We start from the raw sequence: 16,290 nt of genomic DNA, 5'->3' as shown, positions 1-16,290 counted from the left end.
TATGTCTCTTGATATCGTGGCGAGACTGCAAGTCTCCTAGTGGGCAGTGGCAGGAGTAGCTACTAAGCGAAGCTCCCGTCATACCTGCACCTGTGATAGTGCTACTGCTATGAGTAATAACACGATCAAGGATGTTGTATGTCCTCTTTTAGTATTGCCCTCTTGTGCGTATGACTTCTCTGGACCGGCTGTTTTTGCTTTGGCCCCCGTGTTGCGCCTCGTAGTACGACGTTGTAAATTTGAATAATACCGGCAAAGGCCCAAGAATGGGAAATATGTCGGAGTTGGGGGTATGAAGTAGTCCCTTTTCTATTTAGGCCATGTAAAGGTCTTCTTCTTTGGGCTCTCGAAGATATAATCGTAGAACATGAACTCGAACCCTAGTAGTTTTAGAAAAGGCTAGATTTGCCTTCTTGTTGGTCAGGCTCGTTATTTGGTTCAACATGATCGTGCCTCAGCACTAATCAGAACCTCTGTACAAATAATCTCGTCTGTAATTCCATCATCCCAAGTCTCTCCTTGTCTCTCATCCTGGAAGGAGCGTGCGTCACATGTCACACCTGGAAATTCGCTTCGCTCAAGTACAATTGATGCACGCTCCGCTGAAGATCCCATAGTACGCCGCTCGGAAGACAACTCAGGAGAGACAACACAACACTGAAAAGCCCTTTCAGCCATACAGGTGCTGAACCGTTCATCGTCAGTATATTCGTAACCATGCCCGTAGAACAAACGGGCCGAAGCCTGATAGTCATGAGCCACGACTTTCTCTCTTCTCTCCCCGCGAATGGTCGATTGTCCACCGAGTACCTCGAACTGCATCGAGTACACGAATCATATTGCATGCCTTGCTGGTCAACCTGACAGGCGCAAATCGTTCGTGAGCCGGCTTTTGTTATTCAGATCCTGGCAATCTCGACGACCAGAAAGCTTTAAGGGACTGGCTGCCCATGAACTGTTATAAAAAACCTGTTTTTGAGCCCTACGCTGATTCCTTAATGACCTGTCCGTATCCTGAAGTAACCCTTGCGTATAAGCCCAGAAATCTCTCTGCAGGCGTCCACACGAATCGCAAAGATCCACACATTTGGCTCTCATGTCTGTTTCATTAGATACATCAAAGGCACGGGTCAATGACAATGGCAAGTGCCTGCCGAATAGGTTTGTGGTATTAGCGCATGGAGAAAATGCAATCTACTGCCAAGTAAAGCGAAATGCGCGTTCTGGATCCATTATTGGATTGGCTGTGATGTCTCGTTTTAACTTGAGACTTTGAGCTGTCGCTTAACCATGGCCTGAAGATTAAATGTAGGTACCCATTCTGGAAGGTGTTATGTTAATATTTTTAAGTCGAGTGCTTTTAAAAAGCTATAACGAGTAGTATAGATACGACAGATGAGAGTGATACTTGGAGATGAGCGGGTGTGAAAAGAAAGAGCTCTTCGATTATTGACGACGCAATGAGTCCCATTTCCACAACAGCAGTTTTGGAGCCACTGGTTCATTATGGAGGTCTCGAGGTCAAGCTCTTAACCGTCATAGTGTAAGTAGTTGATACAACTAACCAGGATTCGACGTTATCACCGGCTCCATATTGGTCATTGACGCGAGTGAGATTGTCGTGGAACATGCCGACTCGATCTGGTAGGCTCAGGTTTGAAGCGTATGTCGCTTTTCGTAGGCATTTCCACAGTCTAGGCCATCTGTGGGAGGCATACCCATATTTCTATTGGAATTGTGGCACGTAGGAGATCTGAGCTGCTAAAGGCGGCCTCTATGTTGACACCCGGGTCAGCAGAACCCTCAAACTCGTCCTAATTATTCTTGATATAAGCTCATAGAATGCATACATGGCCAAATTTATTTTTCTCGTACCAGTCAGATTCTCACTCAGATGATTCGATATTGGTAGGCCTGAATCGATGAATTCTTGAAGCAAAAAGAACAGAGACAAGAATCTAGAATGTCATACGAAAGGAACGAAACCTTATTATCTTTCTTGCTAGTTTATCGCCTAGCCTTTTGAGCACGGTATCACCTATAGTCGGGGGGATTGACGAATAGACCTTCAGTGGTACTTTCGGAATGCCATTTCAGACCCCGAAATGTCGTAAATCGGACCTCGTAATAGTAAATTGTAGTAAGGCCACTTCCTCAAGATTGCCTTGTTCGAACTGGTCAATCCAGTTTGTGATTATGTCCAACAGGAACTGAAGTAGTTCTTCTAGCCTTTGGAACATGTAGGTCGTCTCCTGTTCCTGCTGAAAAGCGAACGGGAGAACCCATATAGAATGATCAAGTTGACCAGGTATTCATTGAAACGTGTGCATGCATGAAAACCTGCTATATCTTCTGCATTAAACTGAAATGCATCTAGTAAAACGCCATGAACACCGAGACGTGCTTTTCAGGCGAATAGGTAGGTAAAATAACTGCCTCACTGGAACAGTGTAAACATATTTCAAATAAATATAAAGCCCGCGTAACTCGGCCACTCAATGAAAAAGCTGATTGGTGTATCTTTATATTGATTAATTTGGTGACCTGGATTAATAGCATCACCAGAGGGGCGGATAAAATGACAGACTGCTAGACTCGAGAGATGATACCACGGCAAGTAAGTCATTTATCGATCCAATCTGCGAGGAGATACTCAAATAACATATACTTGTCTCGGGTGATAATAATTCGAACAGATATCAGTCCAGAGGATGTCGTGGTGGCATAGATATGAGATCTTCTCATAACCAGACTTCTGTACCCCGAACTGTATCACCATACAGAACTATAGTATTCTCATATACATTAATTTATCGGGTATGCGTACTTATCGTTAATAGCCTTGAATTGGGATGACGTATCAACGAATTCCTTCCGGATTTTGTTCACCCAGTCAAGTAAATAGGTCATAGAAGTGGAATCACTCGTAACTCGGATCGTTCGTTATTACTCGCCCTGACTTGACGAATACCTGGCGACTGGTGAACTCAGACTTGGACTGTTGCCATCAATGGACTCTTAGGCCGGGTATAGAGGATGCGTGGGGTATATTGGTTTGTTTACGTAGTATTAGCGACTTGGTGGCTTGAGTACTGCCGAGCTTCTGTCTGCTTCGGCGTTGTGCCAGTTTTTGTACCACTCGTATATCGATTCTTCGACAATAGAGTGTACTGTATTGCTTGTGTATCGATAAAGAAAGCATGCTTAAGACAGCCCTCACCTTTTCTTGAAATTTCTCGTGCATCGGATCGAGATCCAGCAGATGGTCCACTACTGCCCTAAGCCCGCGGCTGTGATTGGGAACTTATTGTAACCATTGAGCAAGCTCAGCCCCTGGCTCCAGGCCTGTAATCAACATCACATCGACTTTTCAAGTGGCCCTTATATGAGGGAGCTTGAACATAATCCAAGTATTTAAGAGCTTGAGGAGCTATCCCGGGTTAGTGGCAAAGGCCTTGAGAAGACCTGAAATTCTGCCTTCACCAAGTAAAGTGGTTTAGCGACTGCCGGTTGTCCGTTCCACAAGACTTCGTATATTGTTCTTTGGCCTATTGCCCGAGTCAGTTTTGAGCGGCTGATAAAGGGTCTTGCCAAATTGGTGAGGAATGCAGCAAATTCCGCTATGATATATCCATTAGTTGGGAACACCTTATTGGACGATTGGCAGTATACAAGAAAGGAGAGCTCTTCTTCAACGGGCCCGTAAGTCTCTTGGTACCTGGTACGTGCGTACTTAAAGGCTCACGCTGAGACGCTCACAAAATCGGTCCTCTGACCAGGTGAAGTGACGCGCGCAACGAAACCGTGCAGGTATTCTTGCTGCGAGAATGTTGTCTTTTTTAGGTGAGATAGCTGACTGGTGCCCAAGTACCCGGCTTGCTGGAGGCCCTCAGACCCTGTAAGCATTCCTCTTGGACCATGGGCTATGTGGTGACTGAGATGACTCTCGGTAGCTCGCCTACTGCACACCATTAATGTTCGCTGTATCGGCCGGTTGCATCAAATAAAGAAAGCACTCCCGTATAGAGGCTCGGCATGTAGGCTGACTCTGGTGGCCCTAATATACTGTATGACCCAGGCTCCGGTCTAGTTGTTGTCCCTTGACCGGGCGAAATACAAACCGAGCCGTTTCCCACAGATGTGGCCATGTCTGCACAATAATAGTAGGGTTCGTCCGCGCACCGGTGCCCTTACTAGGGATTGCCGTTTGATACGATTTTTTGGAAGAAAATCGTTCCAGCATACGTTGTTAAGGACCATCCCACACATGCGGCCAGCTTTATGTATTCACCAATCTGACCCGTGCAGTCCAGTAATATCGCATACAATAGTCATATAGGGTCAACTTCCAGTATGCCAAACTTTCTGAAAAGTGAAATTAGGTGCAAGGTCATTAGAGCAAAAATAAGTCCATCAGCTAGACCCACATCGACGTCCTTGAGCTTTTTTTTTTTTTTTTTTTTGAAAGTGTTCGGCCTCTCTAGCGGCATTTTGAGTCATCCCTCGCATATCTGACCGTCATGGAATAGACGTTCATGTTGTCGCGGCTTCTCTGCTGCACCTTTTAGTAGAGTGAAAACCCCATCGTTTTATTTGTTCGGGTCCTCCTTGGGGAACTTCCATGAAATAGTCGACATCCGATGGTTTCACCCCGCAACTGCCTGCGCCCAGTCCCTTTTATAGGAACCGTTTCTCCTGTTATCGTTTTCTCCAGGGCATTCCAGATAGAACTACCTGTTTGGTTAAAACCTTGGGTAACGACCCGACACTTCATTATGTTAGGATCATCCGATTTGTAAACCCCTACCGGGTACTGTAAATGGTTCTCCATGTAAGCTCCCTTATACAACATGCGGCAACATTATAATGACCAGGTGGCAAAGCATAGAGGACGCGGCTTTCTCATGCAGCGTAACTGACAGAAGCACGTTGACATGTCCCGTGTGCTAGATCCGGTAGTCTCTTTGGACTCCCAGGTACTTGTCTTGTGTCAATCTAGATGCCATGTATCTCTGGGCAACCTAATATGTTGAGTATATTGAGAAAACCATGCGAAGACAATGTAGGGACTTACTTTGTATAGCGAGTGTGTGTTCGTGTGTGGCAGGAGATGATGGGGTGGAAGAGCATGAAAGAAGGATATAGAAAGATGCAACCACCGCAGGTTTCCATGTGGCCTGCCGGGCTGTCTCCACATCTTTACCGTTTAAGACTTTTGTACTAGACTTTATGTTTCGTTGTAGCCCTAAACCCATAGTTGAGGGTGACTTCAGTGGAGTTATTAGCCTGCGGCCCATGTATTGTAGAATAGCAACATACCATAAGCAGTGAAAGAGTATGGCGTCGTTTGGATCTCTTGAAAGCTGTCTAGATTTCCTAGATGAAACGGTTGATCATGGCTGTTGTACTCGTCGATGATTATTATACTGATACTCTCTTAGGTGGAAGGTGTAGTGAGCAAAGTTGGGTCCTGCATGGAGAGGTCTTATAGAGGGATTTGTGCATAGTGAAGTTATAGCGGTATAGTTCATTCGTCGTTCTGCCCTGTTACATTCATAGAAGTATTGGTATTCTATTGTATCGTATATCCCTAATCATGGGTGGCTATCTCAGTATTCTAGCACGCGCAAGCTCTACTTCACGCCAGAGAAAATCAGCCAATGCATTGATGTTTCTTTCAGTAAGGTGATACATAGGTATTGCCCAGAGTGGAAAAACAGACATAACATGGAAAGCCCAGAGTGTTTTACCAGATCCACTAACGGGGGCTAATTGATCGACGAATCCAAAAGGCTCATACCAATTATATCCATTCGTGTAAAGAACTTCCCTCACACGATAATGCGGCTTTCCAGCCTCGACAGTGAGAAGAGAGCTGAGATGGTATGTGGTTCTTGTTCTGCACAAACTCCCCTGGTCGCTTAATCTTTCTCGTCTTGCTCCATTGACTTCACCGCAAATCTCACTCAACGATTCGTGAATTCTACCAGGGAATAAAACTACCCCATTATTTCCAATGATAATACCCGGTAATCCCGGTAAAGTTTGGCCAGGCCTAGCAGCTCAAGGCTAAGCAATTCACGGCATGCAACTAAGTGGGAGAGTCGGAATATGATTTACGATTCACGAAGGTAGGAAGGCCATAGACGTAATAAGCCTGGACTAGGGGACACCTTATGCTATAAATACTAGGCGTGGATGTCCCCACTACATTTTGGGCCGACTTGAACCTTCTCGGTTGGTCATGCAAAGCACGGATGGAAATAGATCATCAATACGGACTTTTGGGCAGATAAACACATGGGTAAACCCTCTTCAACGGTTTTTTTACTGGAAGTAAATTCGATGGTAGGGGAAGCCCTTTTGTGGCTCGGCTTGAATGCAATTTGCTGGTAATGTTACTATATCCTAGTTATATAAGCGGGATGCTCAATGATCTATAGGGTTTTGTTCGCAAGACCCCAAGACTTACTAGGTACTTGTCTGACGGTTTGGCCTTCATCAAATCCATGGTAAAGTTTGGTACAAAAAGACCAAGCATGTAGCGGAATATGTCTGAAATCTGCAAGACCTGTCCCCCAAATCCAATATGATTGGAGATATCCTACTATATTTATGGGCTCTAGCCTAGTATTGAAAACTGTTGGGAACTACCTGCTACACCATGCCACTAGAGCCTACGAGTTCCTTGTCTTCGATGGTCTTCCTTTTCTCCCCTTTTAAATCTCTCTGAGACAATTGATTCAATGCAGCCTGTCACCCCGACAAAAGTCTAAGCCAGGTCTACCGAGCATTCGGTAAAAGGGTCGTGACAAAAATTTTAGTCACTTTAATAAGATTCCACTCTGACGTGCAACTCAATTGCCCCTGCTTGAATATCATTAACGGCCATGCCCAGACCAACAGGCTTTCTAGGATCATATTGGTCAGCCTCACCCGCGGAATGAAACTATCAACCACAATGCAACCACAATGGTTATGATTCCAGCTCTACCGAAGCAACTAGCCTCAGAGATACCCTCCGAAGAACCGCAAGGGAGACACTGGGCGTTATACCAGATATAACGAGGCAGCTAAGCTCATCCGTAGATATTTACCGCTCTACTAAGCTCCCCTGCCCAAGATTGACTTTGGGGTTGTGATTGACTTGAAAAAGTAAGGTATAAGCTGTACCAATGGGCCTTGAGAAAGTATGGTCCATCATTGATCCGGTTCCACGGAACCGTCATCTCCAGAATCAGTGCCTGACACTTCGGTCCATATTGAACCATTTTCCATCATCGACACCAGAATGTCCAGGCTTTCCCCGAGGATGTTTACTAACCGCCAGCTCGTATTACCCTTGAAGATTCTCGCCCAGATTTGAACAACGTATAGTCCCAGCCGAAAAGGGTCGAGCTCTCCGCCTGGGTTAGAGGGGCCAGCTGCTGTGCGGGCTCGCATGGGGTGTATGGACGTCTCAGACACAATTTCACTAGTCCACAACAAAAGACGTTGTTCACCTTCTACCCCATAGATGAGGATTAGCAGGTAGGAGGCCGAGGGGTTTCAGTTATGAACTGCGGGGAGCCGACTCACCACATAATGGATAACGGTCCTTGGAATATCCAAGCTGATATAGCCACCGACTGAGGAACACAGCACATTCCAGACTGCAAACACATTGTTGAACACTCCAGAAGAAATGCTGACTTTTGGCCACAAAGTCGACTCCCAGCTTGACCGGTATGCTGAGTGCATGGGCTGAATGAAGGAGTGCCGGGATAAGGCGGAGATTACGATCCACGGGCGGGAGCTGGGTGAGAGCCACCGCAATACGAGTTGGATCACGGGAGCTCAGCGCTCGATATGGACCAAGATTGCAGACCAAGCGGGCGTAGGCTAGGGCCAGAAAGCCTGTCGACGTGAAGGGAATGGGGCCACTCGGGTTGTGGGGGTCCAAGCTGGATTCAGGAGCGCGCTGCCAGCCAAGCTTCCACCGATGAAGAGCACATCTATCACATTAATATTGGTGTCGAAAGCGAAGGCCAGAGATGAAAATCACTTACTCCAACTGACTCCGGAGACCATCGATACAAGCGGAAGGTGCCGCTCCAGCCAACTGCTGAACCATGAACAATCGTTGCAGAAGCGCGTGGATGAGAACGAAGTTTCCCAGTGGCGACGCGAAGTACGTTTGCGAGGCGGGAATTTCGCATGGTTTCCTTAACAAAGATGCTAAGGCGTCTTGGAACAGTGGCTGGCAGTCTTCGGCCGAACGCCCGGCTCGAGACCATTCACCGGCAGATTTGGCATTCCATTGAATGGAAGAGCAGGGTAGCCGCAATTGAATTTCGTCGTTGAGAATAGTGGGCGGGATGTCGTACACGATAGCCTGCAGAGTTAGATAGCAAAACACCACAAGCTTGATCCGGCGGTCTCCTTCAATCCTCGCCCATTCGTGCCAGTTCCCAACAGTAGTGATATTTGTATGCTCGGTGAAGGTGCTCTCACGTAGGCACCCCGCAAGAACCGTCTGGAATCCGATGGCTTCGCGTAGCAATTCAGGGTCATCATCCCAGGTCGCGAAGACGATCAGAAGCAAAAGGGCCCGAACGGTCTGCAACCGGGCCCACTTCGACTTTTCACTGAGGGTGTATGAAGGTCTCGGGTGCAAGGGGTTTGCTAGCCTCGAGCCAACCACTTCCTCGGAGTACTTGCGGGTTCGGCGGCGTGCTTGTTCCATGGACACAGCCTTCGCAGCATCAAACAGGGACAAGCCAACGTGGCTCTCAAACCTGTACTGGGCCCCAACCGCAGCAATCGATAATATAAATTCGGGGGCACATTCAACGACCTTGAATGTGGGCAGATGTATAAAAGGCAGATGATTGTGAAAACCTTCAAAATATCCTGAGATGAACCTAGTCAGAGCATGACGGGAGGGCAGCACAAATTCTGGAAGCACCGCACGGAACTGTTCGATGTTCTCGAGCAGGAGTGCATGTTGGGATGGTGTCACATTCCACTGTTCTGCCGTGTCAATGTAAGCCACTGTGAGAAATTAACACACGTCTGTCACTGGTCCCATCTGTCCCAGGGAAAGTGGCAGACATACTCGGCTCCTCTTCACCTACGCCAAGGATTCCGTCCTTGTCTTGGGAATATGGCGTGGATATTGGCAACTGGGGTGCACTGAGCAATTGTGCTTCAGACTGCCGAGATCCTAGACTGCTCGTATCCATGGAAGGCAGAGGAAATCCCTCCATTGTCAATGGTGTCAGCTGCAGATCGTTCTCGATCTGTGGTACTGCGAACATGTTCCAATCTGAACTGAGACCCATAGTGTCCACAAACTCCGTGAATTCCTGAACTGGATCAAGCAGAGGATCCACTCCAATTAGGTCCGTGGGAGGGTTTCCAACCCTGGCGGTACTGGGTAACGAGCTTGACGGAGTCTGAGGCATGGACACGGCTAGGAATTGAGGTGGGTCGGTGCTTTCCGGGCTTTGGATATCCTGCGTTGCACTTTGCGTATAACTACTACATGTTTGGCGCAAAGAAGATTCTGCATCGGGACTTCTACTGCCCACTCGGCACACATCAGATCAAACCCACTGTGACGCTTGTTGAATCGGTAGACGGGGTTATCTTGCCTGTTGCGGTGTCTGAGACGTCGGTGACGCGTGAGAAGATCACGTCGGGCGAATGAAAGACCACATCCACACTTGAAAGGTCTTTCGCCAGTATCTTCATAGAGACATCAGTTATACCGGTCAAGTGTTTTCCCGCTGATCGACACTGAAGATGGTATGGGCAGGGATGAGTCGTACGAGTCCGTGCATGACGGTGAAGATGCTCGACGCGGGAAAATGTGCGAGAGCAGATCGAACACCGAAGTGATTGGGATCGGTCGGCCATATCACCACGCAACACTGCACCGGAGTTTCCTTTCTCTATCCACCAGATTATAATTTCCCAAAGAAGGCTATTCTCGGTATCATGAATAGAATATGAGCAAATGAGAACAGGGGGTGGGGGTGGGCTCGATTAATCATCAAACTTGAACCGTGCATTAGTTACAACCCTATACTACAACCGACATTCGGCCATAGAAACGTTGAGGGCGAAATAGCGCCTCAGTAATAGGACGCGCGAAAATGAAGTGGGATCTTTTGTTTTGCCTCTTGCCCCTTTGCCAGGAGTGTGGCTGCTACCTTAGACAGTGGATCACCAGGCCAAATGGAGAGCGCAATATGAGCTTTTCGCCATTCCTCTTCCAGTATTTAAAATGGCATTTATCCTCGGGCTGAGACTAGGGGCCCTTAAGGAATTCATTTCGTCTCGATCTGCAGACATTCCCGAATATTTGCCTTTCTAGACTGTCCTGTTTGGCCTCGATCCTCCGGCCTCCTCCTCTTCTCTTAGACATGGACTCTCTTTTCAGAGATACTACTTTATATACTCTGTTACATCTTATCTGGCCGTCAACTCAGTGGCATCCTTGGGACGAGCAATGGATTTCCTATCAACAGGATCAGTTGATGCGCTCAGGCGGGGAGGGTTTTGGCTATCCAAATAGATCTTCTATGAGTCCAAACAACAGCAAACACCATGATATAGAGAAAGCCGGTCAAGGCGTCGATCGCCCTGAACAATCGACTGAGCCATTCAATGCCTTCAGTCAGCCATTGGATCACGAGAAACTGGAAGAAAAAGCAATCATTGTCGACTGGATACCGCACAATGATCTCGAGAATCCTCAGAACTGGCCTTTATGGAAGAAGCTTCTCACAGCATGCCAAATCTACGTCTATACCTTTGCGGTCTACATGGGTGGCGCTATCTTCGCCGCGAGCGAAGGTGGGATCCGGGATGAATTTGGAGTCAGCCACATTGTTTCTGGGTTGGGCTTCGCTCTTTATCTCATCGGCTACGGGGTAGGCCCTTTGGTCTTTAGTCCCATTTCAGAGATCCCAAGTGTAGGTCGCAATCCTCCTTATATTGTATCGCTTATCATTTTCGTCATTCTCTGCGTGCCGACAGCCATGACCAAAAATTACGCCGGCCTATTAGTTCTCCGCTTTCTCCTTGGTTTCTTTGGCTCACCCTGCCTGGCGACAGGCGGCGCCACTCTGGGCGACATGTTCCCGCTGCCCAAGCTACCCTTTGCCATGATGTTTTGGGCCTTCTCAATGACCACCGGGCCCGCCGTCGCACCCATAATCGGGGGGTTTAGTGTGGTTGTTAAAGGGTGGCGGTGGACCTCATGGGAAGTTCTCTGGTTGGCTGGTCCAGTGTGTGTCTTCATGCTTCTCTTCTTGCCAGAGACAAGCGCCGCGACTATCCTATATCGTCGCGCCAAGAGAATCCGTGCCCATCTGAACAGCGACAAGTACCATTCTCAGGGCGAGTTGGATCAAAAGAAAACGAAAGTCCGCGACATTGCCTTTGAAGCGCTGGTGCGCCCTTGGGAACTGATGTGTCTCGACCCTGTAATTCTGTACGTGGACGTGTACAGTTCTCTATGTTATGCAATTTTCTATAGCTTCTTCGAGGTAACCCGCGCCCTCAATTCCCCAATGCCTTCCATTCGCGGGGAACAGAAACCTGACCGCATGATATATAGTCATTCCCATACGTATATCGAGCCGCATACGGATTTTCCCTCGGGGAGGAGGGACTAGCATTCCTTAGCGTGACAACCGGCACCGCGGTCGCCGCAATCTGGTACATAAGCTACAACTACTTCATCGTGGAACGTCGGATCCGCGCTGGCATCTGGCCCACGCCCGAGGACCGGCTATTTTTGGCCCTATATTCTACCCCAATGATGCCGGTTGGGTTGTTCATCTTCGCGTGGACAAGTCGATCTGATGTCCACTGGGCCGTGAGCTGCCTAGGGGTCGCCATCAATACGTGCGGCTTGATTACCATGTACCAATGCGTCTTCCTGTATTTGCCTCTAGCGTATCCGCAGTACTCGGCCAGTCTCTTTGCTGGAAACGATTTCGTCCGATCAGCCTTGGCCGGTGGTGCGGTCCTCTTCTCGCGACCTCTATTCTCTAACCTTGGGGTCGACAAGGGAGTGTCTCTCCTTGGGGCTCTCACTGCCGGACTTGTTCCAGGGATCTTTATTTTGTACTGGTTCGGTGATCGGCTCAGAGCACGAAGTGTGTTTGCCAGTGTTTGAATCAGCTCACGCCGGTCTTGTTGAACATAAAAGCTTTCGTATTTGCCCTTTTCTTGGGTTGTTGTAGCTCTCTTAGTAATACTAGAACGTGTATCATAGTCCTTTTTTTTTTTTTTTTTATGTGCGGCGGAACCCAAATGCATGATAAGATCGAGGAGGCGGGTCACAATTAGTTCATATTTTTTTTATTTACGGTGGGGGTTGGTCTAACCGCTCGAATGTATGATTGGAACGATCAATTGCTGTTTTTCGGTGGGTTTGAATAGCTTCCATCAGATACAATGGACGCGGTCGTGCTCGGCGGTGATGTTCGACTCGCTTATGGATTACATTGACCTACATAAGCTACCCCACTAGCATATTCCAACAATTCAATAGCTTCTTTCTAGTTAACCACCATACTCTCCCTGTGTGGAAGGCAGCAAATTCGTACGTTGTTCTTCAGTATGTTTGCCGGCCGCCACCGCTTTTTTGGCTTCTTCTGTTCACGCTGACTCTATCAGTACCCATTGGAATACCCCACCTCGCCATCATGTGGGCCTACATTCAAGAATCCCTCTTCGGTCCAACGCCACCGTCAGTTACAATCACAGGCGCCAGATTCCCAGCCGACGGCTCATCACCTCACTTGGTATCCCTCAATACAACATCGCAGGGGGTAAGTGAAGGGCCTGACTCGTTCTTATTCCACGTACCAGATCTACGAGAGTTCTGGAAGACTTCACGAGCATGGAAATGGCGGGACATAGACAGATTCACACTAGAAAACCAACCGGTTCCGAACTGTAACGGGTTGTATATGGTCTTCTTTTCATTTGATCTTGACGAGCTACCCCTACACAAGAACTTTCCACCGGGACCTCTTGGTGTGCGTAATTTTGCTGGAGATGCTTTTGTTGTCAAGCTGAAGCCGCATGAATACGGGGGAAATGGCTGGGCGGAGTACGACAATGTGTCTCCGGAGTTTCTGGAATTGCCTATCATGGCTAGACAGCAGCCTTCTCCAGGTCTTCAAGGAGGATATGTTAGCTAGGGGCACTGAAGTATTGATATCCTTGGGTCTAGACCTCGACTGTGTGTCGATGGATCTCTACTGTTTAACATCTACGATTTCGTCTGTTAATAGGGTCCTTCTGGAAGAGTCAGAGGGTTATAAACAATGGCATATATCACCGGAAGTGGAATCCGAAGGGGTTTGAACATAAATCGTGCCCTACATGTGGAAATGCTGATGCAGGACGATGTATGAGTGTTGGCTCCACTGTTCAGCTCGGCTCATTCAATGGCTTGATCAAGAAATACAATCAGCCAATTATAAGATATTTCGTGTCAAGATCGGCATTACGAGACTCGGCGCAGCTGAAAGAAGCGGAGAAAGAAAGTGGTGTTCAGTATATCTGCAGGCTGGGTGGGGTATTTGACTTAACAGTTCCAATGCAAAACAAAAGAGTGTGATGATCCCGGACTACCTGTTTTCTGCTTTCCTTAGGATACTTCATTCAGGATATACCTCTAAGTACTATACTTAATCAACTTTTGTCCAATATTCAGCCATGTCTCTTCTTGAGTTTACCGGCTCTTCGTTCATTGCTGGTTCTCTTTGTAGAGACCCGTGCCTTTTTATACATCACACTGTATGTGATCCGTCTGCTTATCAAATAACGTACATAGGGAACCAAGTCTTTCTCAAGTCCAACCTGGCCATTTTCAGTTCTTGAAAATTTTTATTCACAGTAGCTTATACACATATACAACTGTAAGCAGCGAAAGCAGGCAGCATATCACCATCAATCCAATCCACTTCACCAAGTCCCACCCCACCAAACGCCTGAAGCTGAGTTCACGAAACCAGCTATCGATATTCACATTGCTCTCCCTGCTCTATATCAGCCGAAGACAACTGGCGGTTAGGATGTATCGCAATATGCGTCTTTGGCAGATTTTCCAAGTGTCTAATCTCCTCAAAGATATAGATGTCGACCAGTTTATTAACATTCCACTGATCCTGGGCCGGCCAGGAGCGCGTGCGCGGTAAGGGAGAACCCTCTACGCTGGAGTCACCTTTTTTGCCCCGGAGCCTACCTAAAAGTGATCTCATTTTGGGCCAGTGGTGCTGTATAAAGACAGGGAGGACGAGGAGACACGAGCAAAGGAGGGCATGGTCACATTCGACCGCGCTACTGTAATAATTGTAAGTCGGAGGTCTGATATAGTCATTGGCGGAGACAGACTTACGCCCAATATCCCACGCCTCCAACGAATTTTACATTCCATAATACGTTAGGATCTTTCATTTTCGCGGTATGAACGACACGTATGATGCTTGCGGTGCATGCACTGTGTATCCGTTAGCTGTGTCCTGGAATTGAGATCGAAGAGCTGAGGCCAAAGAGGTGAAATCACGCACCTAGCTCCTAGAACAATGATGGCTAGAGCTTTCAACTTCTGCAGTGGAGGTACCTTCAATCTTAATACCGATGGTATGGGTAGTACAAGGACGTATATATCTGTGGTCATGGCGAGTAGCCCTGAGAAGAAAATGGGGACTATTCGCGGGATGTTTGGCTTGACTGCCGGATCCCCGAATTTCTCAAATGGTGTGAAGGTGTAGTGAGCGACAGCCACCAAGGCAAGGGTTCCACTTGCTTCAAAAACGATGCCGATGATAATTAGGACTTTTAAGCTGGCCCGGGAGGAGAAGAGGCGGTAGTAGAAGCAGAGGATGGTGAGTTTGGAAAACGCTAGACAGAGGATATATGAAATGAAGCTATGGAAGGTAGTCTAGTCTCGTTATTAGAGGCGATTAATTCTTTGTTATGGTGCTCGTTCTTACTTTCGTGATCTCTGCAGCTGCGCTACGTGGGATATCCCAGACGTGACGTCCGACTCCCAAGGCACGACCTGCGAGGCCAGTTAGCCGCTGTTGCGAAAGGAAGCTCGGGGCTACATGCCATGGATAACGGTAGCTGCAAAGCACACAGATAGAACCTGCTCTCTATACTTTTAGTCTCTTTAAGATCCATTATGTACAGAAATGCGTACATAAGCAATGATACAGAGGTCTACCACCATTCAGTCATATTATTTCCGTGTATGGGTAGAAGCAACTTACAGTCATCGATCGCAAGCGAAGCTCGTATGATAACTCGTCGTGTATAGAGTCGCATCACCAGAGCCATGGAGTTAAAGGTCAAGTAAAACGTTATGAAAGGGATGCAGCCTTGAAGCTGGTTCCGGGAGTTGATAAAATTGGGCTCTACCCCCGGTGGAGGGGGTAAGATACCCTTCTGGGTCGACATGAATCAAGTGAGATAGCTTCATGACTTGAAGCATGAAACAAGAGAGCCTTCACGTACAGGTCGATGAATGGGGATTTCTCTCTGATATAGTACTGGTAGCAGGCAGTGGTGCCGCTCGGAACAAAGAAATGTCAATCGTCCAAACTCAGTCTTCGGATTTCTAGTTACCACGGCAATTCACCGATTCATGTCTAGTCCGGCACTTCATTTCGTCACTTTTTCCCCAGGCTTCTTTGTTTACTTTGTTGGTGGAGAGCATTGGATTACATTCCACGAGAATAGCGGGAAGTATATTAGGGCTTGGACGGAGGGGGGGGGTTTGCTACCCTAAATGGGATAGCTACGGATGATGTACCAAGTCAGTGTTGGGTATTAAGTATATCGATTTCTATAACACAAGGCAGAAGCCATTTCCAAGAGAAGTAAGCAACACATTAGGAAAAGGCAGGGGTCCGTGTAAGAATGAAACACATTGGAGTGCACGGCAACAATGAATGAATGTTCCATCGCGGATGCTCTTCCGCAAAAGACCTGACCGTCACACCATCCAGACGCTCTGTCAAAACACACAGCCGGGGTGGCATCGATAGGTCGTATTCCTATTCGATATCATATCGAATGGCAAATCGGTGGTCTGGACCGTTTCTATGCCTGAGCCCGGAGAAACAGGTGTTCACAAAATTGAGACCGTTACTCATGGCTACAGACTAGGCAGGTGCAACAGACTAACAGTACTACAATCGACTAGGAAACTCGTGTGAGATGTCTGTCTGCTGGTGTTTGACAACCGATCTACCTCGCATACTTTGTGCAGCTAGT

At 47.6% G+C, this 16,290-nt stretch overlaps 4 protein-coding genes across 4 annotated transcripts; 2 read left to right on the top strand and 2 right to left on the bottom strand.

The window, feature by feature from the left end:
- Positions 1-7,200: 7,200 nt before the first annotated feature.
- On the bottom strand, positions 7,201-9,900 carry BDV27DRAFT_170880 (transcription factor domain-containing protein; the record flags this gene model as incomplete). The annotated part of the gene is made up of 6 exons (XM_032075440.1): positions 7,201-7,505; positions 7,579-7,994; positions 8,049-9,033; positions 9,098-9,486; positions 9,594-9,729; positions 9,813-9,900. The coding sequence occupies 6 exons, from the start codon at positions 9,898-9,900 to the stop codon at positions 7,201-7,203; spliced, it is 2,319 nt and encodes a 772-aa protein (XP_031929586.1).
- Positions 9,901-10,409: 509 nt separating this feature from the next.
- On the top strand, positions 10,410-12,172 carry BDV27DRAFT_143588 (MFS transporter; the record flags this gene model as incomplete). The annotated part of the gene is made up of 2 exons (XM_032070129.1): positions 10,410-11,537; positions 11,609-12,172. The coding sequence occupies 2 exons, from the start codon at positions 10,410-10,412 to the stop codon at positions 12,170-12,172; spliced, it is 1,692 nt and encodes a 563-aa protein (XP_031929585.1).
- A 532-nt stretch (positions 12,173-12,704) lies between these two features.
- On the top strand, positions 12,705-13,205 carry BDV27DRAFT_155885 (uncharacterized protein; the record flags this gene model as incomplete). The annotated part of the gene is made up of 1 exon (XM_032072229.1): positions 12,705-13,205. The coding sequence occupies one exon, from the start codon at positions 12,705-12,707 to the stop codon at positions 13,203-13,205; it is 501 nt and encodes a 166-aa protein (XP_031929584.1).
- Positions 13,206-14,024: 819 nt separating this feature from the next.
- On the bottom strand, positions 14,025-15,471 carry BDV27DRAFT_143587 (uncharacterized protein; the record flags this gene model as incomplete). The annotated part of the gene is made up of 6 exons (XM_032070128.1): positions 14,025-14,352; positions 14,408-14,509; positions 14,580-14,939; positions 15,006-15,073; positions 15,134-15,138; positions 15,285-15,471. The coding sequence occupies 6 exons, from the start codon at positions 15,469-15,471 to the stop codon at positions 14,025-14,027; spliced, it is 1,050 nt and encodes a 349-aa protein (XP_031929583.1).
- Positions 15,472-16,290: the final 819 nt, after the last annotated feature.

This window comes from Aspergillus caelatus (genome assembly GCF_009193585.1).
Source record: "Aspergillus caelatus strain CBS 763.97 unplaced genomic scaffold BDV27scaffold_50, whole genome shotgun sequence".
NCBI classification, from domain to species: domain Eukaryota; kingdom Fungi; phylum Ascomycota; class Eurotiomycetes; order Eurotiales; family Aspergillaceae; genus Aspergillus; species Aspergillus caelatus.
Note: the sequence above shows the minus strand (reverse complement) of the source record. Positions and strands in the feature narration are given on the sequence as shown.